Below are 26,054 nucleotides of genomic sequence, written 5' to 3'. Positions count from 1 at the left end.
TCTGCCTTTGTGGTATTACAGCTACTGTAGTCACCTCATACTTGGAACTTACCCACTGATGAGAAGAGCACCAAGTACTGGAACCCATCCAGAATACAGAACTGGCTTTGTGTACTTGTTACGGTACACAACGTATATCCATACTGGCAGCAACATTAAGTAAAATGCAACTACAGTAGCAGATACCCAGGGACTGACATCTGAAAATGGACACAGTTGAAACTAAGTTAACTTATGGCAAATCATAATACAGTGTTTATTTTATGTTAACAATATAGGAAAAGATAGATTGCTACTTACCATAAAAGTGACATACTGAGTTGCAGACAGGCATAATTAAAACACACTTACACATAAGCTTTTGGCCACAACATTCATCATAAAAAGAGAAACAAATGCCATTCATTCACACAAGCAAGCACGCATCATGCACACCTGGCTGCCAACTCTGGTAGCTTGGGCAGAAAACTTCTGGAGCTGGCAGTCATGTGTGCATGAGGTGTACTTGTTTGTGTGAATGAATAGTGCCTCTCTCTTCTCTCTCTCTTTTCCTGATGAAGGCTGTGGCTGGATGCTTATGTGTAAGTGTCTTAATTGTGCCTCTCTGCAACATAGCATGTTACCTTAATGGTAAGTAGCAATCTATGTTGTGCTATATTGTTGTTATTTGGTTACACAAATTTCAGTGTTTGGGTCCAATGAGGAGATAATCACAATTTTGAATACAATAGGAAGTAGTAGTTCAATTGCAAGTGAAGTATAATAAATTACCAGGTAATTCTTAACTTTTGCGTGTGTATTCATTTTCTTTCACCAGAATTTTCATAGTAATTTGTAGACTATAGAGCAGAAATTTATCCTTACAATAAAAGCATCTTTGTCATTCTGATAACTATCAACTTTTACAGTAGTCCTCATTGTCTTCTGTTTGAAGATTAATCGTTTTTAACCTCAGTTTTGTGTTTGGTAATTCTCTGACATTGCATTCTCTCTTATGAAACTGATATTTGAAATTACTGGATATTTACACCAAATATATTACATATGTAATATATATTTCATTATTTATTTTCAAAATGTATTCTCAACAGCATTACAGTACAATTAGCACTGATGTTTCTTTTGACAATATTAGTGAAACATGTCTGGTACAAATATAAATTGTAAATTTCTATTACTACACAAGAGAAAATAGCATAAACCCAGTGAATTATTATTATTATTATTATTATTATTATTATTATTATTTAAAAATGTAAGTGTGCTTCAGGGCCTCATTGGCTTAGTGCTGTTATTGAAAATACAACCTTCATTATTTTAAACAATGGGGAAGTGCAAGAATTACAAATTGAAACATTCGGTGTTCAATCCATAGTCAGTCCAAGAAATTTTTTCTGTTATTTAGCACTTTGACAATGATTTATCAATGTGAAAAATGCCAAGTTGTATCATGGTGAAGCATTAAACTATTCAAACCAACTTTAGCATTGTGATCAGCTTTAAATGTGTAAGTAGTTTCTTCTGTTGTTCCCCAGAAATCTCCTGTTCAGCCCAAATAACTAGTTCTGTGAACAGCCATTCAGAAAAATACTTTGGAAGCTACAAATACTTATCATGGCTGTCATGTCATGCAGGAGTAGATTACCTTACATAATACAAAGTGCTCATAATAAAAGTAAACAATCAATGCAACTGAAGGAGTTATGTCTTCCTGGCACTCGAAATGTATGTCACATGCTCTACAAACACACAAGGAAACCTGTGCTGCCTCATTCCTAGGCTTGCAAAGGTGGGAAAGTCAAAAGTCACTTCATATAATGAGACAGAGTCAATAAGAGAACAATAGAAAGAAATATGTGGAAGTTGCAGAAGGAAGTATAATGTTTTCAAATCTCAATAAGTTAATCAGCCAGCTACAATGAGTCTATGCAACCATAGAATTCAACCCAAATCCCACTAAAGCCCCATTTTTGTTGTTGTCTTACTACATTAATTTGTTTTGCCTCTTGAAGATAAAAAACTTAAAGATCGAAGAGATCATGCTTTTTATGTAAGATATTCAGGGCATTTCATTGTTCAACATCTTGTCCAAAAGCCTTCAACTTCAATGACCATCTGCATCCTGTGAGGAAGAGAGTATATGAGGTAGGCAATAAATTGACTGTTTTCTAGCACCTCATCTCAGGTTGTCAAGGTGATGTTCCAAAATTTGCCTTGGGTTCTTGACACAGTTTCAGGCTAGTTCCCATTTGGCAAAAGAAAAATTCCCTGTAGCAGGCTGTAATGTAAACAGTCTTTATTTAAATCATGCAGTTAGATAATTTTGGCAACTTTTCATGCTAATTCTGACAACTTTTCATGGAAATGACAAGTTGTCAAATTAGCTAACTGCATGATTTCAATAAAGATCATTTACATTAAAGCCTACTATGGACCATTTTTTTTATTAAACACTTAGAGGCCGTGGATCCACATGGAAAAAAAAAAATTAATTTCCATTCATTGGCCTCTCTCTCTGCACATATATTATTATGACGTTGAAGTCTGGGGGAGGAGAAGACCAGTCAAGAAGAGAAACCTTATTCTTTTTTTGCAAACCACACCTGCATATGTGTTCTGGAAACAGATTGCCCACAAATGATATAGTTGTCACACAGGATAGCTCATAATGTTAATATACATGTGACTATATGTGTATACTGGGTAATGTAAAGATTGCCCACCTATCTTGTGAAGGAGTCAAAGTCCTTGGGAAGACATGCAGCTCAGGCCACCACAGACAGAGAACAGTGTGAGGTGAGTTGTGGATAATTTCAGGTGGAAATAGAACCCTGGGGCATGGAAACATATACAAAACCACCATTTCCTGAACAAATTACTCATTTGCTAGGCAGTATTGTGAACAAAGTTTCTCACCATGACATCCTGGTGTAAAACACTCTTGGTGTTTTTGCTGCACGAACCCCAAGCTGCATCTTACAAAGATGATGGAGATTATCACTGAAAGCTTGAGGTTTTATTCAGCTTTGACACAGCAAAAAAACTAGAAAGTGTAATGCAGAGAATATCATATTCAACTATAGGACAGACATAGTCCATATCGAATGTTAAGCAAGAGTGCTGATGATTATCATGGACTTCTCCTAGATAGCTGCTCATTTGTTTCATATCCCATCCTTCCTGAACCTATGACAAACCATGTTCACCTCTGAGAAAACAAGGGAGCTCGTGAAATGCACTGGATTTAAAAATTGATTCTGCTACAGTATGCTCCACATTTCATTATCATGGATCTGTATTCAACAGAGAAAAGTCCAGTTCACACACAACTATTGCATTCACCTTAACCCTTAAGCGGTCGCGCCGGGTGTTGAGAACACCCCAGTCATTCTTATCGATGGATTATTACATAATGGATAGGAGTATAACATCACGTTCTTTAGTACCTTTCTAGGACATAATATGAAAGCTTTGAGTAATAATAGAATCTACAATGGAAGTGTAAGTTCCAAGAAAACACACAACAATGTGCCTTGGGGTGTTGTCGGCACCCCGTGCGACTCTCTATGTTGCAGTGCTGCGAGAAAGGTTACAGTTGTGTTCCGTAGCAGCTGCTTGTATTTTGGCACTCTTTGCAGTTAAAACAGCTATGGATTGTTACAGAATAGAACAAGAAAGAGTGCAGAAGCTTCTGGAAGAGGTCTTAGATGAAACTTTTGAAGGAGGAGAAGAGGGAGAGGAGGAAACAGACAGTTGTAAAGTTCACTCTCATCACAGCGATACGGAAACGGAGGATGAAGACAACCTGGAACTGGAACTGCAAGTAAGTGCAGCAGATAATGAAAGCAAGCATGATTTTTTTTATTGGAAAGGATAAGGTTACAAAATGGATGAAAAGTTGTCCTAGTCGAAATGTAAGAACTAGAAGTGTAGACCTCATTATTCATCTCCCTGGTGTAAAAGCCATCACAAAATCTGTGAAAACTACTGTGGACTTTTTTTGATATTTATAAATGACATAATAATTAGAACAATTACACCATATTTACATACAACACATTGCATCATATTTTACAAGAGACTGTGATGCCAAACCAACAAATGAGGAAGAACTCAAATCTCTTCTGGGTCTGTTGATATTGGCTGGGCATTACAGGGCAGGACACAAAAACCGGAAAGACTTATGGGACACAAATGGTTTTGGAATTGCAATAATTCACACAGCAGTGAGTTTACGGCACTATCGTTTCTTATTGCGTTATTTCAGATTCGATGATATTCGAGACAGACTACAGCATAGAGAACTTGATTGCCTAGCTGTGTTCTGAGAAGTTTTTGAATTATTCATGTCAGACTGTGTCAGTAATTATACTGTGTCTGAATATATGACAGTAGATGAACAACTGGTTGCATTTAGAGGCAAATGCAGTTTCCGACAGTACATACCTAGCAAGCCTGCGAAATATGGTTTGAAAATTTTCACCTTATGTGATGCAAGAACTAAATATACTTTGGGGATGGAAATCTATGTTGGGAAATAGCCAGGGGCTCCCTTTGCACTGTCAAACTCACCTAAGGAGATAGCAAATAGACTTATACAGCCTATCAAAGGTACAGGACAAATGTGACTCTAGATAACTGGTTTTGTTCCATACCATTGGCTGAAGAGCTTCTGAAAAAGAAACTTACAGTAGTAGGAACTCTTAGAAAGAATAAGAGGGAGCTCCCTCCAAACTTTGTTTGCACGAGAGGTTGTGAACTTAGAAGCAGCCTTTTGGATTCAGAAAGGATATCACCATTGCCTAAGAAGGGCCAAGAAGCTATTCTCCTTTCATCTTTGCATCATGATGGTGCCATTGACACTAATACTGTGGAGGAAAATAATCCAGAAAACAGGCGTGGACACAATAGATGAAATGTGCGCTATTTTTCCGAATGACTGGCATTGCTTGCATTAATGCCCTCATCATATATGCAAATAATAACAATGGCAGGATTTCCTAAAGAATGTTTATAAGTGATGTCAGAAGGTCATTAGTAAATCCCATAGTGTGCAAGAGAGCAGTCACTCACTCCCTGCCTAAACAAGTTAGACAGAAAGCCGCAAAAATGGCGGGAATTGAAGACATCAACAATGCACCACTTTCTGAACAAAGAATACTTAAGGCCCAGGTGCTGCACAGTTTGTTCTCATAGTAAAGATATAAAAGTTCAATTGCACTCTGCTCAATGTTTGAAAGTAATGTGTGTAAAGTGTTATGATAACGAATCCCTTGCAGCCAGTGATAGTGAATGATTCCATATAATGTTTGTACGAGTTGGCTGCACAAATATTTATTTATATGTATAATGTCTTATACCTGTAATACAGTATGAAGAATAACAGAAATAAATAATTAAACAAAATATTGTAAGAAAATGGGAATTACTGCATGTGTTTCAAATAACCCAATTTAATACTAAAGTAATATAAAATAAAACGGTAATGTACCAGGAGATAACACATTTTAGATACCCATTTGTGAAGTAAACATATTCATATCAGTGATATGCTGCACAACAATGTCATTATAGCCACTTTCATTTGGGGTGTTAGCAACACCCCGAGCGACTATTAATGTTACGAGAAGCCGCGCGACCGCATAAGGGTTAATCTTGATATTGCTCCCCTATCTGCCAGTTCACATTGTCCAAAGGAATGCCCCAGTTTCTCATAATATCCAAGCCCTTCCACCACAGGAACCATGACATGCCTATGAAGAGCCTACTGGCAATAAGGAATGCCTCCCAAGTAAAATGAATGGAATACTAGAGTAGTGCTACAGGCAGCAGACCTCAAAGTCCTTACTGTAATCAACTGCCATAGAATGAAAGGTGGACTTTGTGGACATAACTCAGTGTAGCAAACTCACCATATTTGGTCATAAATATACAAATTTGGAATTGAACTGCAGCAATATCAGCTGCAAGCAAGTGTGTGTGTTATGTTTTACCAAATAAAACACAACCTTCGCATTGTGAGGCAAGCCAGCCTGGCAGGGTGTGGAAACCAAGTTGTAGATGTCATATGACTTTACACATGAGTTTCTGCTGAATCTTTTAGTATACGGGCTGCAAGGCATTACAAAGCCCAAACAATAAGAGCACAGAAGCATACAGATACCTAGCCATTTTATATAAAGTCACTTCCATTATTGCAGCTCTGTTGCCACAGAGCTGTGCTGCTTGGCTGCTGTCTGAAATGCTGTTTGTGGACCACAGTTTGACTCTACATCAGTGCAGTTTGCCCTGAGACCACGGGACCTGGAGCCGCTGCCACAATGGGCCAGCACCGGTCCTGGGAAGCAGCTCACCAGCCATCATGACCGGCCTGCCACCTTCTGTATGGCATGTCACAGCTATCTGAGGCCACCCAGAGCTGGAGCCACTACTGACAGATGGGGTCGCATCACACACCACTGCCCAGCTGGTGCTGCACTCTTCAGTATTGGAGACAACAACATGCAGAAAGCCACTGAATGCCACCGCCAAGCTGCCACTTCATGTACTGAGCTATGATGGGGGTGCCATAATAAAGCATCTGGAATTATGGGCTGTTTAACTGGTACAACACAGCGCCCCCCTCAACCCATCACCATCAGCGACATATGTAGGATAACATTTGGCATGATACTCTAGCCTACAAGAAAACCATCCTAATATGCTGTTTCATGTCAGGTGAGCTGATGCTACAGTGAATTTAAGCAATTTTGTCTCATTTTTGCCTGAATAAACCTCCTTTTTGGGAGGTATGCTGATACACTCTGCACAAGCACTGCAGAATGTCACAGTGAGGAAGCTGTACCGTTCCGCATGGAGGGCAGCAGGTATTGTTGCTAGCTGTACTAACTGGACACGTCAAATCTCCTATACGACCATTTTAACATTATGCTATCAATCAGTTATGAAGTTCTTTTATTGTTTTTGAATAAACAAGTAGGATATGTTATGTCATGTGAATAATTTGAACACAACTCAAACATTTTCCTTCAAGTGAAATCACAATGCAAGCAGTAACAGACTACTTTATGATACTACTAACAATCAGTTACCTTAATTACAAGAGTTCCTGATGGTATTCAATTCTGAATGTATTATTATTGTTATTACATGATGCATGAAAGCTACAATGAAGATTTCCCTTGGTATAAATAATTATTCTTTCCACTCCTGACAGGAGTCACAAAGTCTGCATAAGAGACAGTCCAGACCCATCCCTTCCCCACTCAGCCTTTTCCTTCCCCTCCTGACCCTCCCCTCCCCTCCCCTCCCCTCCCCTCCCCTCTCTGAATGAGGCAAAGGCAGAGAGTGGTATCTTTGAATTACTACATTATCATCAGTTTTATCATATGTGACATTGGATATAGTCATCTTTGATTTCTAGCCATAATATTGTCACATCTACCGTGAAACAGAACTGAGCCTCATTGTATTTGAGAGGTGAGTTCATATTGTATAGTGCAGATATGTATTATGGCATCATAATCACCTAATTGTTAAGTCATGTGATTGGGACAGTGAGACTGGGGAAGAGTTAGTGTGATTTTATCTCAGATTGCTTTTCATCGCTTTTCTTGCATTTTTTCCATTTTAACCATATTTTTTTTTCTAAAAGCGTCAAGTCAAAAGATGTCTTACATCACAACTGAGGGCACAGCTACACTCTGGGTTTTGGCACAGAAAGTAGAGAATTGAGCATTCTGATACAGAATCCACCAGCAGAAGTCCCACAGCCTCTTCTCACTAATTTAGTTACTGCACCGTGTATCTACAGATAATACTATTTTAATAATAAAGCTAGATTGTTGACAGCATCATTTTCACAAGAGATCCAAGTAATATTAGTTATTCTAGATGTCAAACATGAATTGAAAAACTGGCATATTCATTTAATTTGCAACTGTGCTACATGGGATTTCAATTCTTGTTCCAATTTCTGCTGCTTAATTTTTGATCTTTTAAAAGTAATTTAACAATAGATCTGCATATGTTTCTGTCCAGTAACCTTGTGGCTTTTCTGTATGGAAGAAAAAATCCACTACCAATAACAGATAACATGACTTTCCAGGAAAGTAAATTATAAATATTTTATATTGTCTGTATTTACCACATAATAGACATGTGATATTGGCAGTTGTTATTTTATTTAATCAGTTATTAACAACAAAAACTCTATACTTAGTTGCAGATAATTTTCACTGATGAGTTTCTTCACTTTCTCTATTACTGACATTTTGAAATTTATGCCTAACCTCTCTCAGGTCTGCTGTGTTGATTCTGAAAGTCATTCAGGAGTTTGTCACTGCCCTATATACAATCCTGTTATGTCTCACTACAGTGGGTCCAGTGGTTAATATTTCAAGTATATGATCTGGGTACTCACACTCTTGAGTTTCAATTCCTTTTTTTGTACCTTAGTGAAGCTAAGTGCATACAATCAAATATATTACCAACTTGTAGAGTCCAGTGACATTATAACTTGCCCATCTTCTGTATGTATTTTGTTAGTTTTGTTAGGCTAACCTGCGCAGATCACATCAGAATCTTAGTCAATGCTGAAAAAGAAAATTTGCGAAAAGTTACTTACCATGTACTTCATAAAAAATTGATGCAAAGTTGGCAAGAAGTGTAAGGGAAACAATATCCCCTATACTTGCAGCTAAAGGAGTAGCTAGATTATCTGGATTCATTTTCCGCTTATGAGATATCAGTATGACAGCACTCAGTACAAAATCTGAAATGAAAATTAATTTCAAAAAGATTTCAAATAAACATGAAGAGCAGTTATCCCAAATACCACATTGCATTTGCTTAGACAAATATGTTGGCTGATTTATTTGTGCAATCTTTCAGTCTCACTTTCAGTTAAGGTAAAATACAGGGAAAATAAGGAGACAGGAAATTTTAAGACATAGCCTCTGAAGGGCTGTTAAAAGATATGCTGTACTTTGAGGAGCCACGCAACATAAGAGATATACTTACATACCTAAAACGAAGCATGATGTTGTAGCTGTAGCAAGAGATGAGGAAGCAAGTAGGAGAGCATGTGTGTACTGAAATGACCCTTCCATGATTGCATTCACAGAGACAGCAAATATTGCTACTACTATAGCAGCAACAATTGCCTGAACCTGTGAAATGTAGAAATTGTAGGGTAAATGTTAAGGCATAGCTTGCAGTTCAATCAGAAAACAAACAACAAGATCTACAATTCAAAAAATGTAAAATAAGAGACCATCTGACAAAAGATTAAAAAATAATACAGTGCAGAAATACAGTACATGGTTCACACAGGCATTTATGAAAATTCAAGAACTATCCATAAAATTAAGCTGACTACATTGACAAAAGATGTAAGGCCATGTGATGTGAAAAGCAAATGTGTATGCAGTGAGGTCCGAGTTATAGCTATCATACTACACTTTTTACTCTCTCCCAGTAATTACATATGGTGGTTCTATTTTGTTCTCATACTTACTGCAAGGGTAGACTGGTGATAAATGTTCTTACATTTATAAAATGTAGCTCTGATAAAATTCACTGTCAGCCATACAATGAAGACATGAAGGAGTAAGTATGGCTTGGTAGCTGTTTTCTGCAGACTGATACTGCACATAACTGTCATAAAGCAATTGTTGTCAATAAAATTATGTGTTAAGTGGGTTCCAAGGACATCAAACCAACACCATAGAAATTTCACATCAGCACCATGACAATAGCATGAAGCTCCTGGACAGGATCATCCCAGACAATAAAGCAAAGATTATTTTAATTAGACTTCTAGACAGAGAGATGGCTTGTACTTGGGATATTTAAGCAATTATTTGAGGAAGGAAGGCACAGTTGTGGTTTTGAAAGAAAAAAGAATGGAAGATTAAATTTAACAGGCCTGTTAACACTGAGGCCATTAGAGATGGAACACTCAATATTGTTGAATAGAGGAAGGATGAGGTAAAAAATATATCGTGAGTTTTTCGAAGAAACTGACCACCAGATAAGACTTAAGCAATCAAGATGGCTAGACAGACATTTGAATTCCATTCCTCCTGAATATGAGTCCAATATTTAACCACTGTACCAAGCTGTTGTGTGCTGGAGTCAGATGTAACTGATGAAAGACTTACCAGTATGCTCACGTGTATGAGCGGCGGGGAGTGATTGTGTTTTTAGCACGTACATCTCTGCAAGTATCTTTCGAAACACAGATGTTTATTTAGGATTGGTTCCTTGGGTCTGCATAGGTGTACATACCTTTGACAATACTTTCTTCAGTGTCATTGGAAAGAGTATTGGAAATGTATGCAGCTGAATGACCATGAAACATTTTTTTGCCTCTATATTGGGTATAAGGTTGGCCATATTTTTTCAGTACATTTTTTTCTGTTCAGAAACATGCCACCAACATGATTTCTGGAATCATATCTACAAGTCACTATTTATAAATAATTCAAGTAGTAAGGTAACAATGCACCAAATTTTGAATGCACAAGCAGCCACTGAAATTGTGCTTGTTGTGCTCAGCTGTGTGTTCTCCCATGGGCTGGTCAACTTTGCTCTTGGCCACCATTTGGCAATGGCCAATCATTCAGATGGATAGCTGATTGGTGGTCAAGCCTACATAAAATGCTATGCAGAAATAACAGAAGAGTTGGTATATAACTTGATGCTTTTCAGAGGTGACTCTGCCCTCTGATACACTGGGCTAATCCCATGATGGAACTAGAGGAGCATTTGCTGGGTGGGTGTGACTCCAAACCTATAATCTAATTCACTCCTTGTACAGCTAATTATACCCTCACACATAACTAGTAGTTGTTCTTTCAGGGAAAGATATACAAATAAATCTGCAATATGGCCTTGGCCACTTGCATGGCACCCTCCTATGCCATCTTGTTTACGGGCCATCTAGAGAAAGCCTTCGTAGCAATCCGAAATCCTAAAACCTTTGCCTGGTTCAAGTTTAGTGACAGTATCTTCATAATACGGACCCATGGTCAAGACACATTCCACTAGTCTGGCAAGTCCCTTACCCAGCGTGCTGAAGGTCTTACTGAGGCCTTCACAGAAAGTGTCCCCAGCCCTTCCCAAACCCAATCTGCGACAGATTTCTCACAGTATATCCTCACAAACCCATAATAATCCCACCACCCCATTTTCATGAATTGCAGTCCTAGCAGCATCCTGTGCCCTCTTACAGCCCACACCTCCAGTGCAGCAATCCTCCTGATCCAGCGGCTCTGGGGTTTCCTCCGAGGTTTAACAAGTACCTCCCCCCCCCCCCCCCCCCACCACGCTCTGCTCCCCAGACTCACTCTACCATTACCCTTATTAAATTAAATTAAATCCACACCATCATTATTACGGCTCCATGGCTGGTAGCATTGCCTCTGCCCATGCCTTATATGTCCACAATTTAAAAAAAAATTAATTTGATCTTTCACATCTGTTAACAGATCAGGTTCTTCATTCTCCAATGCTAATCTAACCACTTTGCACAACCTCCTAGACATCTCTGGTGCTAAACCTCTCAGAAAAGCATCAGGCATACATCACTTGGCTTCTGTAGCAACACTTCATTTACCTCCTCACTCTGTGTTAACTCATAAGTATCACAATTAAGTTTCCTAATTTATCCACAAAATCTTCTACTGCTTCATCATACCTATTGGAAACCACACTCAACTCTTTATGGAAAAACCATGTACTGTTCTGTTTTCTGTATCTTTGTTCTAATCCCCATCTAAGTTGAGTAAAGTCTCTGGCTTTTACAGTGCCTCTGTGCACCACATAGATGACTTCTCTTCTTCTGTTAAAAGTAATCTTGCTATCTGTAATAATTTGTTATCTGACTGACCTCATATGACAGCCAATGACCTGAGATCCTCTGCAAATGCTAATACATCCTCAGATGACCAACCAGAAAAGGAAGAAGCCAGGTTACCAACAGCTGGAACCACTCCTAGAGTCTGTGACTTTGACAAACACATCTCCTCATTTTTCTTGGCTAGTTTGTTATCTGAAACCAATTTATCTGCTCTTCATTGAGCTACCTGATTCACCAATAACTGTATAGCCTTCTCACTGGGAATACCTTGTGTGTCTGATTTTTGCCATTGCCTCACAATTACTCATTTTCTTGACTCAGAATTAATAATAAAAAATAAATTTAAAAAATGCAGAAATAATAATCCAACAATAACACAGATAGAACACACTGTGGCCACCTGTACTACCAACCTACTTCTTTTGCCTAATCATAAGCCACCTGGACACACTACACTGTCTAGCCATGCACCCAGAGCAGTTAAACGTAAAGAAAACAGCTGCTACAAACTCAGAACAAGTGGCAAATGCCCAAGCAAACTGCATAATATACAATGCTCATGTTCTAACCACTCATCTCTGCAGTTACCCCCATACTGGTTCCTTCAGTTTTACCAAAGTAAACCTACTATTGTCATGCCCCCTAAGCTTTGACACCATAACTGCCACACAAAAGAATACCCCATATATCAATGTTGTAGGCTGCGGCTCGGATGTCATGCTGCCAGGGGTGCACACCCTTCAGTGTTGATTGTAATAATGTCAGATCCCCTGACACCACTCTGCAGAGTGCAATTGCACTGGGTGAGGTGAATGGTGGTGCTGATGGGCTGAAGGGACCAGTGGAAACACTGCTGATAGTAAAGAATACATTATTCAAAATTGGTACATGCTTTGTCATGACTCAATCAATACATGTTTTCTTGTGACTCGGTGAGGCAAAAGATGACTCCCTCTGGGTGACACTGATATACAGGCAGCAGATTCTGCCCTAATGAGAGGATGCTGCATGAGAACCCTGTGTTGCTGATGGCAGGCCTGTGGATGGATGGTGCCCTCTGTAGGCCACAGCCAAGACACCATTGGCACGCTACTTCTCTGTCAGGGATGGAACCTAGAGTGGCCCCTCAGCCTCACATGTGTACACTGTGGCAGCATGTGGGGACTGCTGTGTATGGGATTTGACCTGCTGCCCACTGGCAGGAATCGGATGGAAGCTGGTGCTCAGGCACTAAGTCCCATGCAGAACTTGTTGGTGGGAGCAGCAGGTATGGATGGCAGGTTGTCAGTGCTGTGGCGCTAAGTTTTGTGAAGGACTCAGTGCTGGCAGTGACAGGCACTGCCCAGTCTTGAATGCATGGCTGCTGCTGGTGATGCCCAGTCATCTCACTGTCCAACATGGCCCTGGCACAATGATTGTGCTGTTGAACTCCAGTGAAAGGAAATCCCCTTGCCTCAAAATTCAAACATACACTATGTAATCAAAAGTATCCAGACACCTGGATGAAAACAACTTACAAGTTCATGGCACCCTCCATCAGTAATGCTGGAATTCAATATGGTGTTGGCCCACCCTTAGCCTTGATGACAGCTTCCACTCCCACAGGCATATGTTCAATCAAGTGCTGGAAGGTTTCTTGGGGAATGGCAGCCAACTCTTCATGGAGTGCTGCATTGACAAGAGGTATCAATGTCAGTCGATGAGGCCTGGCATGAAGTCAGCATTCCAAAGCACCCCAAAGGTGTTTTATAGGATTCAGGTCAGGACTCTGTGCAGGTCAGCCCATTACAGGTATATTATTGCCGTGTAACCACTCCGCCACAGGCTGTGCATTATGACAGGTGCTCGATCATGTTGAAAGACACTATCACCATCCCCAGCACACTGGACTCACATTCGGGAGGACGAAGGTTCAATCCCGAGTCTGGCCATCCCGATTAAGGTTTTCCGTGATTTCCCTAAATCGTCGCTCCAGGCAAATGCCGGGATGGTCCTTTTGATAGGGCACGGCCAACTTCCTTTCCCATCCTTCCCTAATCCGATGAGACCGATGACCTTGCTGTTTGGTCTCCTCCCCCAAACAACCCAACCCAACCCAACCCAACCCGACCATCCCCAAATTGCTCTTCAACAGTGGGAGGCAAGAAGGTGCTTAAAACATCAATGTAGGCCTGTGCTGTGTTAGTGCCACACAAAACAACAAGGGGTGCAAGGCCCTTCCATGAGAAACTCCATAACATCACCCCCTCCAAATTTTACTGTTGGCTTGGCACTACACACGCTGGCAGATGATGTTCACTGGGCATTCACCATACCCACATCCTTACACTGGATTGCCACATTGTGTACCATGATTCGCCAGTCCACACAACGTTTTTCCACTGTTCAATCGTCCAATTTTTACACTCCTTACACAAAGTGAGGACTTGTTTGGCATTTACCGGCATGATGTGTGGCTTATGAGCAGCCGTTCAACAATGAAATCCAAGTTTTCTCACCTCCCGCATAACTGTCATAGTACTTGCAGTGGATCCTGATGCAGTTTGGAATTCCTGTGTGATGGTCTGACACTCTTCAACTGTCTAGAGTCTCTGTCAGTCAGCAGATGAGGTCGGCCTGTACACTTTTGTGCTGTACGTGTCCCTTCACATTTCCACTTCAATATCACATTGGATGCTGTGGATCTAGGGATGTTTAGGAGTGTGGAAATCTCACGTACAGATGTATGACACAGGTGTCACCCAACCACTTGACCATGTTCGAAGTGCATGGAGTGCCCCATTCTGCTCTCTCATGATGTCTAATGATTACTGAGGTTGCCGATATGGAGTACCTGGCAGTATATGGCAGTACAATGCACCTAATATAAAAAATGTATGTTTTTGGGGTGTCTGGATACATTTGATCACATAATGTATTTATATTGCTCTGATGTGCTTTTACTTCATTGAAACATTACACTTAGTCATTTTGCCCATAATAAGAGACTTTCTGTTGTTTTTGTGACTATAAAGGCAAGAGGTGTAGGCTGTCTGAGTGCGGGCTGGGTTCTCTGTCGAAGGTGGGAAATGTGGACAGCACCAGAGGTGGGTCCTAGTAATGATACAAGAACTCTCTATTAGTTCTTTACCAATTCATACAGCTCAGACACTCTTCTGATTGTGCTCCTTTCTCTGGCATGGCCCAGAGTTCTCTCGTAATATTCCAGCGTCATAGTTGCAGACATAGACGTATGTGGGTGGCATGAACACGCTGCTTGGTAGAGAGTGCTGACTGGCATCTCCAGTATCCAAGGCAAGCTGAGTTGGCAGGATGCGGCTGCTCTGCAGTCACAGGTGGCCACCAGATCTTCTCTAATGGAGAAAATTGGGTCATTCCAGAGGCATGGTGATGGCGGTGCCTGGAGTTGAATTCTGCACTGACAGTGAGGAGCAGAGGGGGGTGGATGGTATGGTGTTGCCTGCCTGGGCTGGGCAGACAGGCAGAGGTCCCTCCTTCATGGACCAATGGCAGCAGAGTTCACAGTGAGGATTCCCACCTGACCCACAACAGGTGCTAGGTGTGGCCCTGCTGTGCCTGAATGTGATGTACTTGACTGGGCCAGTGTTTAAATGCCAGTTCCTGGCACTGAATTTGTGGAAGGGCTGTGTTTGTGGGACACAGCAAGCCATCTGGAACAGGGCAATGACCAGAGTCTGGCATAATTGTCAATGACATGGAAGTCAGTCCAGCTGGAGCTGCTTCTTGAAGGCTAGCCCAGGGCACTGACACCCGGGATGGTGTCACAGAAGTCTTGCTGCTGCTGAGGGATGCTGATCAAGCAGGAGCAATGGCCAGCTGCAGCCAATGTCTATGACTTGTGACCCAATTTTGGCGCTTGTGGTCTTATGACACAGGGGCCAATTGTACAGTTCAATGACCAGCATCTGCTGTGTGGCTGCAATCTCATTGCAGTTCTGGGTGCTGATTCTGCTCAAAGTCCTCCTATAGATTTCTCTTGTGACTGTAGCTTCGACCCACATGTTACAGTTATTACCACTGTATGGTGCAGTTTTCTGCTGAATGTAGCTAGCCTTATTTTGCAGCCCTCTTACATGGATGTTGTTTCAACACACACTGTCATACTGCAGCCACTAGTCTGTGGCTGCTAGTGCAATACTTAACAGTGGCTTCCTTACTACTTCTTATTACTTTTGCTAAAAAACTGGGTAGCAACACTACAGTATCTTGGTCCATCCCTATGCTATGCCCGCTCCCAACCCCTTGCCACATGTATCATACCCCTGTGATAGACCAAGCTGCAATACCTTTTCAATACAACCACCCAGCACAACCTTCCCCAATTCTGTCATGGGTTTTTTCTAGTCTGTCAGAGGTAGGGTCACCTGTTGGTTGGTTCGTTCTGATGGCCTGATGTGGGTTTGAACTGTCATCCTGAAAGCGAGTTCAGTGTGCTAGCCACTGCACCACCTTGCTCCTTGCTCAGTGGGGTCACCTGTGAAAGCCATCATGTATACCAACTCCTCTGTAATTTATGTGTAGCATTTAATGTGAGCATGAGCACCAATCAGATTTCTACCTGACTGAATGGCCACTGCCAATGCATAGATGGGAGCTGTCCATTGAACACATTCTTTGATCCTGCTATCTTCCTGGCTCCATCTCTGCTAGTCCCTGCCCTGCACCACCACCACCACCACCACCACCACCAAACCTTAAATGAGATAACTGCTTAAAAATTGTAACCATTTTGGAACATGGAACTATAATCCATATTTAGTGCTTAAATACTGACTTTTTGTAACATCTTGTGTAAATAAAATAGAGAAATCTCAAAATTATCTTCAGTTTTGAGAAGTACATGAGCTAGTTATATATACCTGTACAAGGGCTATATTTCCTGTCACCATGAGAAATGTCTCTCTCCTGCTATCCATGAGCCCTAAGTTTGCTTGGGTAGACAATCGAGATGCGAGACACATATCCAAATTTCCTTTAAGTCCAGTCAGGGAAGGCACCAGGATCATCAGTGAAGATATTTCCACAAACACAGCCCATTTCTGTAAAAAAAAAAAAAAAAAAAAAAAAAAAAAAAAAAAAAAAAAAAAAAAAAGTGTTTATACATTGCACAAGCAAAAGAAAATAATAGTGAATTTTGAAAGTAACAGTTCATTTCGTGAAAATTGCATCATCTCATCAGATCTATGATCTGTACTAAAGTTACAGCAGATGTCCTTCACAAACAAATAAATAAATAATAAATAAAACAGCACAGCTTGTTTCTTTCACTGTGGCATTAGTGCGTGAAATTCACAACATTAACTCAAAATTCTTATGAGGAAGTGTATGTGTCATCCATAGCACAATAGCAGTTACATTGTTACCCCATGAAAAATGCTAACTACTTGAATAAAAGTTGTTTCTCTGGTCAATGAATGAATGTACTGACATTGAAATGGAGAATGAGAAAGGGATGAGTTTGTCTTCTTAAACTGCTTAGCTGAGGATGATCATACACCAGTTCCCCCTTTTAATTGTTACTCAAATGCCAGACTTACAGATATCGAGATAGTCAACATGTAACAGAAAATAAAATAAAATTTCTTTGCACTCCTGTTTGACTGTAATTCTATATAAACTTGATGAAGAATCTGCTCCCAGTCTACCAACAGTTTATGTTAGATTGCTGGAATAACAAAGCACTCTGAGCTATGGGGAGAAGCCCATGTCAGTTCTTTTTTTTGAATCATAAGACATATGTGTACAAATCACAGGCCTATATCAGTGATGCCAGTCTTTCGTATTATGGAACAACTTTTATGTTTGTGTATTATGATCTTTTTTGAGCCTGGCTAAACTCCTACATATTATTCAACATTTATTCTGCAAACAGTGATTTTATGGAAATTGGCTCACTGTCTATGATATCTAGACAGCAGTAGATAGTGGCATCAATGTTGATGAAGTATTTTTTGACTTCCAGAAGGCATTTGATACAGTGCCAGATTGTCAGCTAATTAACAAACTACAGCTGACAGCATATTAGACCATATTTGTGATTGGATTACAGACTTTCTAGAAGATGCAACTCAGCACAATCATATTAAGCGAGATAAATCATTAGAAGTGAAATTAGTTCTGGATATGCCTTAAGAGCCAATGATTCTGTTGCATGTATGGAAGTTGCAATGCTAGAAAATTTCCTGGACTATCAGTTGATTAGCAATTTCATTATTGTGGCTGATGGCCATTAAAGCAGTATCTCTGTGTGGTGCCATCTAGCTCTAGTGCATGAATACACCTTGTCAAGTGGCAGCAATGAAAGGCAAGGGATGGCAAAATTTCACTTCTTTCTATTACAGAAAAGCTGATGACCTCCAGGGGCAAGGAGTCTGAGACACATCCTTATGACATGTAATCAAACATAGTAAACTTTTTCTCAGTGTCTGCCCCTCCCCCTACTTTCTATTTTTACTTGCAGTGATTTATAGGACTGGTGTGGTCTCCTCTCACCCAGTCTAGTTCTTTGTTTAATGCTGTTACCATGAGGATACAGTCAGTTTGTAATGCATATTAGACCTTAGGTAACACATACTGACGTGGCAAAAGTCATATGATAGCGATATGCTCATATACAGATGGCAATAGTATCGTATGTACAGGGTGTTTCAAAAATGACCGGTATATTTGAAACGGCAATAAAAACTAAACGAGCAGCGATAGAAATACACCGTTTGTTGAAATATGCTTGGGACAACAGTACATTTTCAGGTGGACAAACTTTCGAAATTACAGTAGTTACAATTTTCAACAACAGATGGCGCTGCAAGTGATGTGAAAGATATAGAAGACAACGCAGTCTGTGGGTGCGCCATTCTGTACGTCGTCTTTCTGCTGTAAGCATGTGCTGTTCACAACGTGCAAGTGTGCTGTGGACAACATGGTTTATTCCTTAGAACAGAGGATTTTTCTGGTGTTGGAATTCCACCGCCTAGAACACAGTGTTGTTGCCACAAGATGAATTTTTCAACGGAGGTTTAATGTAACCAAAGGACCGAAAAGCGATACAATAAAGGATGTGTTTGAAAAATTTCAACGGACTGGGAACATGACGGATGAACGTGCTGGAAAGGTAGGGCCACCGCGTACGGCAACCACAGAGGGCAACGCGCAGCTAGTGCAGCAGGTGATCCAACAGCGGCCTCGGGTTTCCGTTCACTGTGTTGCAGTTGCGGTCCAAATGATGCCAACGTCCACGTATTGTCTCATGCGCCAGAGTTTACACCTCTATCCATACAAAATTCAAACGTGGCAACCCCTCAGCGCCGCTACCATTGCTGCACGAGAGACATTCGCTAACGATATAGTGCACAGGATTGATGACGGCGATATGCATGTGGGCAGCATTTGGTTTACTGACGAAGCTTATTTTTACTTGGATGGCTTCGTCAATAAACAGAACTGGTGCATATGGGGAACCGAAAAGCCCCATGTTGCAGTCCCATCATTTCTGCATCCTCAAAAAGTACTGGTCTGGGCCGCCATTTCTTCCAAAGGAATCATTGGCCCATTTTTCAGATCCGAAACGATTACTGCATCACGATATCTGGACATTCTTTGTGAATTTGTGGCGGTACAAACTGCCTTAGACGACACTGCGAACACCTCGTGGTTTATGCAAGATGGTGCCCGGCCACATCGCACGGCCGACGTCTTTAATTTCCTGAATGAATATTTCGATGATCGTGTGATTGCTTTGGGCTATCCGAAACATACAGGAGGCAGCGTGGATTGGCCTCCCTATTCGCCAGACATGAACCCCTGTGACTTCTTTCTGTGGGGACACTTGAAAGACCAGGTGTACCGCCAGAATCCAGAAACAATTGAACAGCTGAAGCAGTACATCTCATCTGCATGTGAAGCCATTCCGCCAGACACGTTGTCAAAGGTTTCGGGTAATTTCATTCAGAGACTACGCCATATTATTGCTACGCATGGTGGATATGTGGAAAATATTATACTATAGAGTTTCCCAGACCGCAGCGCCATCTGTTGTTGAAAATTGTAACTACTGTAATTTCGAAAGTTTGTCTGCCTGAAAATTTACTGTTGTCCCAAGCATATTGCAACAAACGGTGTATTTCTATCGCTGCTCGTTTAGTTTTTATTGCCGTTTCCAATATACCGGTCATTTTTGAAACACCCTGTACAAGGTATAAAAGGGCAGTGCATTGGTGGAGATTTCATTTATATGCAGGTGATTCATGTGAAAAGATTTCCAATGTGATTATGGTCACATGATGGGAATTAACAGAACTTGAATGCAGAATAGTGGTTGGCACTGGATGCATGGGACATCCCATTTCAGAAATTGTTAGCAAATTCAGTACTCTGAGATCCACAGTGTCAAGAGACTACCAAGAATATCAAATTTCAGGCATTATTTATCACCATGGGCAATGCAGTGGCTGATGGCTTTCACTTAATGAATGAAACCAGTGGCATTTGCATGGAATTACCAGTACTAACAGACAAGCGACACTATGAGATACTGCAGAAATCAATGTGGGATGTATGATGAACATTTCCATTGGGACAGTGAACCAAAATTTGGTGTTAATGGGCCATGGCAGCAGATGACCGACGCAAGTTCCTTTGCTAACAGCACGACGTCACCTGCATTGCCTCCCCCAGGCTTGTGACCATATTGGTTGGACCCTAGAAGACTGGAAAACTGTGATCTGGTAAGATTAGTCCCAATTTCAGTTGGTAAGAGCAGATGGTGGGGTTCCAGTGTAGTGCAGGCCCCACAAAGCCTTGGACCCAACCATCAACAAGGCACTGTGCAAGCTGGTGGTGGCTCCAGAGTGTGTAGGCTGTGTTTACATGAATGGACTGGGTCCTCTGGTCCAGCTGAACCAATCATTGACTGGAAATATTTATGTTTGGCTACTTGGAGACCATTTTCAGCATTCATGGACAATGCGCCATGCCACTGGGTGACAATGAGTGAATTATTTGGCCACCCAGACCACCCAACATGAATCCTACCAAAAATTTATGGGAACATAATTGAGAGGTCAGTTCATGTACAAAATCCTGGCCCAGCAGCCCTTTCATAATTATGGACAGCTATAGAAGTAGTATGACTCGACTCATATTTCTGCAGACTTTCCATTACTTGTTGAGTCCATGCCATGTCGAGTTGCTGCTCTATGGGGGCAAAAGGATGTACCACACAATATTAGGAGATGATATACGACTTGAATGTACATGTTTCTGTCAGACAGTCAAAGCAGACCATGCTACTAGATTCACAATGAAAAGAATCATTAGTTATTTTGATAATATCTTGTTAACTTATTCAGATACTCAATTATTAATGACTTTAGCAGATGTCATTCTACTTTTTGATGGACTTATGAAAAAACACATCTGTTAGCTCCCACACAGAGGGGAAGCCACAATAAAAAATATTTTACCTTAAACCCAGATTATAATAATACAGTGACTGATGTTAGACCACATTTGAGCAAGGAAGAGAGGTGGTTGCCAGTTCACCATTAAATGTGACGACTATACGATTACAATAGTGACAACTGTCATGTTACATACTGTATATGTTTACATGCTCCCTCTTATTATATAATATTGAGTCCCTTTGCAGGAAATACTTGTTTTATTGAACACTTGGAATGCTAGCTGCAGACATTCTTTTGTGCAAAATAAACACACCACATGTAGCTGGATCACGATAGTTATGTTACCAGGCACAATTATTACCAACAACTGACAACACTTACTGACACTCGAGGTGGCACAGCACTGTGACAAAGGTGGACAGAACAGAAAGCATGACAAAGTATCTTCAATTAGTGTTTGCTATGGTAACTGCCTGTAAATAACTAGCTGACAATCACATTGTTAATTTGGTCTAGGTACAGTGTGTAAACCCTAAAAGGAAGCAAACTCAGGATTCAATTTCTCATTGACAGTGAGGTCATAAGGAACAGAGCACTAACTTGAATTGGGGAGGGGTGGGGAAGGATACTGGCAATCTACTTTTCAAAAGAACCACCCAGAATTTACTCTAAGCAGTTTAGGGAAACCATGGGAAAACTGTATCTGTGTACCTAGAGGAGGATTTTAACTGTCAGTCTCCCGAATGAGAGGCCAACGTGGTTTCCATTTGCTCTGGATCATAAAATGGTTCAAATGGCTCTGAGCACTATGGGACTTAACTACTGAGGTCATCAGTCCCCTAGAACTTAGAACTACTTAAACCTAACTAACCTAAGGACATCACACTCATCCATGCCTGAGGCAGGATTCGAACCTGCGGCCGTAGCGGTCGCGCGGTTCCAGACTGTAGCACCTAGAACTGCTCGACCACCCCGGCCGGCTCTGGATCATAAAAAGTCAGCTATTAGCGTATATATCAAGAAGCTTGTTAACAACAGACAATGGAAACTCAAGTTAGGAAAGAGTAAGTTCAACACACCTCGACAGTGCCGAGCAGCAGCCCCGAGCCGATGGTGCCAGCACCCGCCAGGAAGAAGGGCACAGAGACCTGCAGGATGGTGTGGTACCAGCGCTCCTGTTTCTCCTGTGGAGTCTCGTCAACAGTGGCCACTGTGGTGATGGTGGCAATGCTGGCAGTGCTGGCCAGTGAGAAGCCACCTGGGGTGGTGGGTGACTTATCATCTGGCAGCACTTTCTTGCTGGCATTCAGTGAGGGCATCTTCTCAAGCGGACTCTTTTGGCCACTGAGCTTATCCACATCTACCAACACATGCTCCCCGGGCACCACTTCGGGCAGGTCTGGGTAAGCCACCATTTCTGCAACAAAGTTAATGCAAGTTTATTGTGATACCAGCTGCTGCTTTTTCACATTTAAGATTTTGGATGATAAAAACTATAACAATTGCTTTAAGTATATGCAGTAAATTACAGTTAAACTAACTATGAACATGTGATCTCAGTAGCAGGTGGAGATGATATATACAGTTCTCGATTTGACCTTCCGGGGAGCGTTTTTAAAATTTAGACTTCTTAAAATATTATTTTAACACTTATCAGAGGATTTTAAAAGTATGAATATAACAGATTTGCATCAAACAGTGCAAAAGTTCTTTCATACTATGTCTCAAAATCTGCAGTTCTGATACCAGTGCATACCACCACTCCATTCTTCATTACCGTCCATTGTCTGGAAGTTATATAAGAGTCGAGGTTCACATGATCGGTGCACTGAAGCACTCAGCCTGCCAATGTTTGATTTATCTCAAGGCAATAACTAAGCCCCAGTAAAACCAAACCTGGCTTTTCTCAAAGCAGATTTCTTTACCTGGAGAAAGGTACAGAGAAGTTCAAAATACAGAAGAAGAGTCTTTTTCTTCCAGAGCCTGTTGCAATTATTCAGCAATGTGAAAATAGCACATCTATGATTGGCAACTTGGACAACATTTGCTGGCTGATCACGAGAAAGTTAAAAATTATCAGTTAGTAATTACCAGTTCACTCAGGTTCCTAAATGAAACAGGAAATGCATTGAAAGGTCATGGAGCCATCACTGTAAATCTCATAATATTTCTTGATGAGGAAACAAACAGTATAGTAGAACTGAAGATCTGCTTGAAGTGCTGCAACACACAATGAAGTACTGGGAATTATAACTCACATGGAACATTGTGCAACAAATAAGAAATTCTTCATTTTATGAAATTATTGCAGCTTCAATGAAGGAAGTAGCTGGCCAGCCGCACTACCCTGAAATGCCCAAAATAAAAGAACTTTTTCAGCATTTTGCACAATGTGCCAGACGTCAGGGTGCTAATGCTGGCAACAAGTGCTTTCTTGCAAGACTCTCAAGAGTAACTGAGTTTCTATGTTCCCATTTTATCAATGGTGCAGCTAATGTGTGGGCAGAACAAGGATGTGAATGAAGCCCTTGAAGACCAGCCAGAGAGGCATTACATCCACTGCAGGAATCACTGGATGTCACACTACAACAAGTTTCATGAACTGTGATTGATTGTGTTGTCTTAGTAACTGTGAAAGAAATTGCAAATATAATTCTAGGATACACAAAAAGGAAAACATGTATGGGTATGATGTGGGATCGTCTGGTGTCGATAAGACAAATCCAGATCTGAAATTTCAAAGGCTGATACGAATGATGATCTGTAAGTATAATGATGATTTGTAAGCATAAAGTCTTTGAAACATTTTAGGGAAAACTATGACCTGATCCAGGAAACAGTGACTGAAATATTCGATGCACAGAGCTGAATTAGAGTTGAAAGGCAGACATTTCTGTGGGGCTATGTGAAGTGGCTCAAAAAATTTGAGACTATGTTTTATACATCAGTCACTATGGAAGTGTTTGGGCTATGTGAAGAACTAACTAGATGTCTACAGAATCCAAATTATAATGTAGGTGAAGTGACATTCTGTAGATGTTCTAAAAGCAGCCCTTGCTAATAATATGATTGCATGAGCATTTGATGCACTGTTAGAGAAATCCAAACATTATTCTAAGAACCTCAATCTGAAAGATCCAAATATTTCACAGCCAAATAAAACTGAAACATTATTTATTCCTGGGGAATTGTCTTATGAATGAAGATTTAAGAGAAATATTAGAAATTCATGATTTTCTGAAGGAGACTGGTCGAAGGTTCAAACAAGAGGAATGAAGTGTCCATCCTGTATTGAAGGGTGACTTTTTATGTCCTCCAAAAATCAATCGTCCATCTACACAAAGTTTGACTAAGTTGCTTTGAGTACATACACCTGACTTTACTCTCTACAGGCTTCATGCACAACTTGAAATGCTGCAAAACATTACAAATAGAGTAGAACCATGTAACATATCCACTGTTGAAAGACAATATACTGTTGAATGTGTTAGGGTTAAAGAAGTGTTTCAGCAAGTTACTCACTTGGTCATTCTGATTAAGAAGGTTGAAGTGTCGTCAGCATTCTCTGAGAGGACATCCAGAGCCTTGTGACAACTTAAAACTTGTCTCGGACCAAAAATGGCACAGTTGAGACTCGGCCATCTACCTCACCTCTTATATTCATCAAGACAGGGCTAAAAAGTTAATCTCATGGCTGTCATGAATGAATTTGTTTCCAGAATGAGATTTTCACTCTGCAGCGGAGTGTGCGCTGATATGAAACTTCCTGGCAGATTAAAACTGTGTGCCCGACCGAGACTCGAACTCGGGACCTTTGCCTTTCGCGGGCAAGTGCTCTACCAACTGAGCTACCGAAGCACGACTCACGTCCGGTACGCACAGCTTTACTTCTGCCAGTACCTCGTCTCCTACCTTCGAAACCTTACAGAAGCTCTCCTGCGAACCTTGCAGAACTAGCACTCCTGAAAGAATGGATATTGCGGAGACATGGCTTAGCCACAGCCTGGGGGATGTTTCCAGAATGAGATTTTCACTCTGCAGCGGAGTGTGCGCTGATATGAAACTTCCTGGCAGATTAAAACTGTGTGCCCGACCGAGACTCGAACTCGGGACCTTTGCCTTTCGCGGGCAAGTGCTCTACCAACTGAGCTACCGAAGCACGACTCACGTCCGGTACGCACAGCTTTACTTCTGCAAGGTTCGCAGGAGAGCTTCTGTAAGGTTTGGAAGGTAGGAGACGAGGTACTGGCAGAAGTAAAGCTGTGCGTACCGGACGTGAGTCGTGCTTCGGTAGCTCAGTTGGTAGAGCACTTGCCCGCGAAAGGCAAAGGTCCCGAGTTCGAGTCTCGGTCGGGCACACAGTTTTAATCTGCCAGGAAGTTTCAATGAATTTGTTGTCCAGATTGTGGAAATGAAAGCTGCATTTAGAAATAGTGTGCAAAATTTTTGGAGGGAAAAAAGACCATAAATTCCTTCCCCTCCTTCAAATAAATTATAACTTTTTCCCATTAAGCTGTGCTGTAAAGTGTTTCTGAAATAGTAATAATAACAACAACAACAGGTTTACCAGTGGCTCATTGTTTTTTCAGGCTACAATATACCTGAACTACTGTTTGTAAGTGGTTTCAGAGGAAAGTACAACTAATGTCTTCCCTGCTATGTGATGAATTTTTCAAAATTGAAGAAACAAAATTGTTTTCAAGAAGCAGGATCTATATAACTGGTCACATATTGTGACTCTTGGTATTAATGAAGTGTTTCTCTTTGTA

The 26,054-nt window shown here is 40.9% G+C and overlaps 1 protein-coding gene across 6 annotated transcripts in view; it reads right to left on the bottom strand.

Moving 5' to 3' along the window:
• LOC126185141 (solute carrier family 41 member 2-like) overlaps positions 1 to 26,054 on the bottom strand; it is a 994,709-nt gene that overhangs the window by 9,136 nt on the left and 959,519 nt on the right. For all 6 annotated transcript variants that reach the window (XM_049927981.1, XM_049927983.1, XM_049927984.1 and 3 more), the window contains 5 exons: positions 22,365 to 22,702; positions 16,744 to 16,923; positions 9,026 to 9,170; positions 8,627 to 8,773; positions 53 to 200 (listed from right to left, as the gene is read on the bottom strand). In XM_049927981.1, coding sequence (XP_049783938.1) covers positions 53 to 200; positions 8,627 to 8,773; positions 9,026 to 9,170; positions 16,744 to 16,923; positions 22,365 to 22,700 — 956 coding nt within the window. In that variant the 5' untranslated portion in view covers positions 22,701 to 22,702. The remainder of the gene's footprint in view (positions 1 to 52; positions 201 to 8,626; positions 8,774 to 9,025; positions 9,171 to 16,743; positions 16,924 to 22,364; positions 22,703 to 26,054) is intronic.

This window comes from Schistocerca cancellata, chromosome 4 (assembly GCF_023864275.1).
Source record: "Schistocerca cancellata isolate TAMUIC-IGC-003103 chromosome 4, iqSchCanc2.1, whole genome shotgun sequence".
NCBI classification, from domain to species: Eukaryota; Metazoa; Arthropoda; class Insecta; order Orthoptera; family Acrididae; genus Schistocerca; species Schistocerca cancellata.
This window is presented reverse-complemented; position numbering and strand designations above follow the sequence as displayed.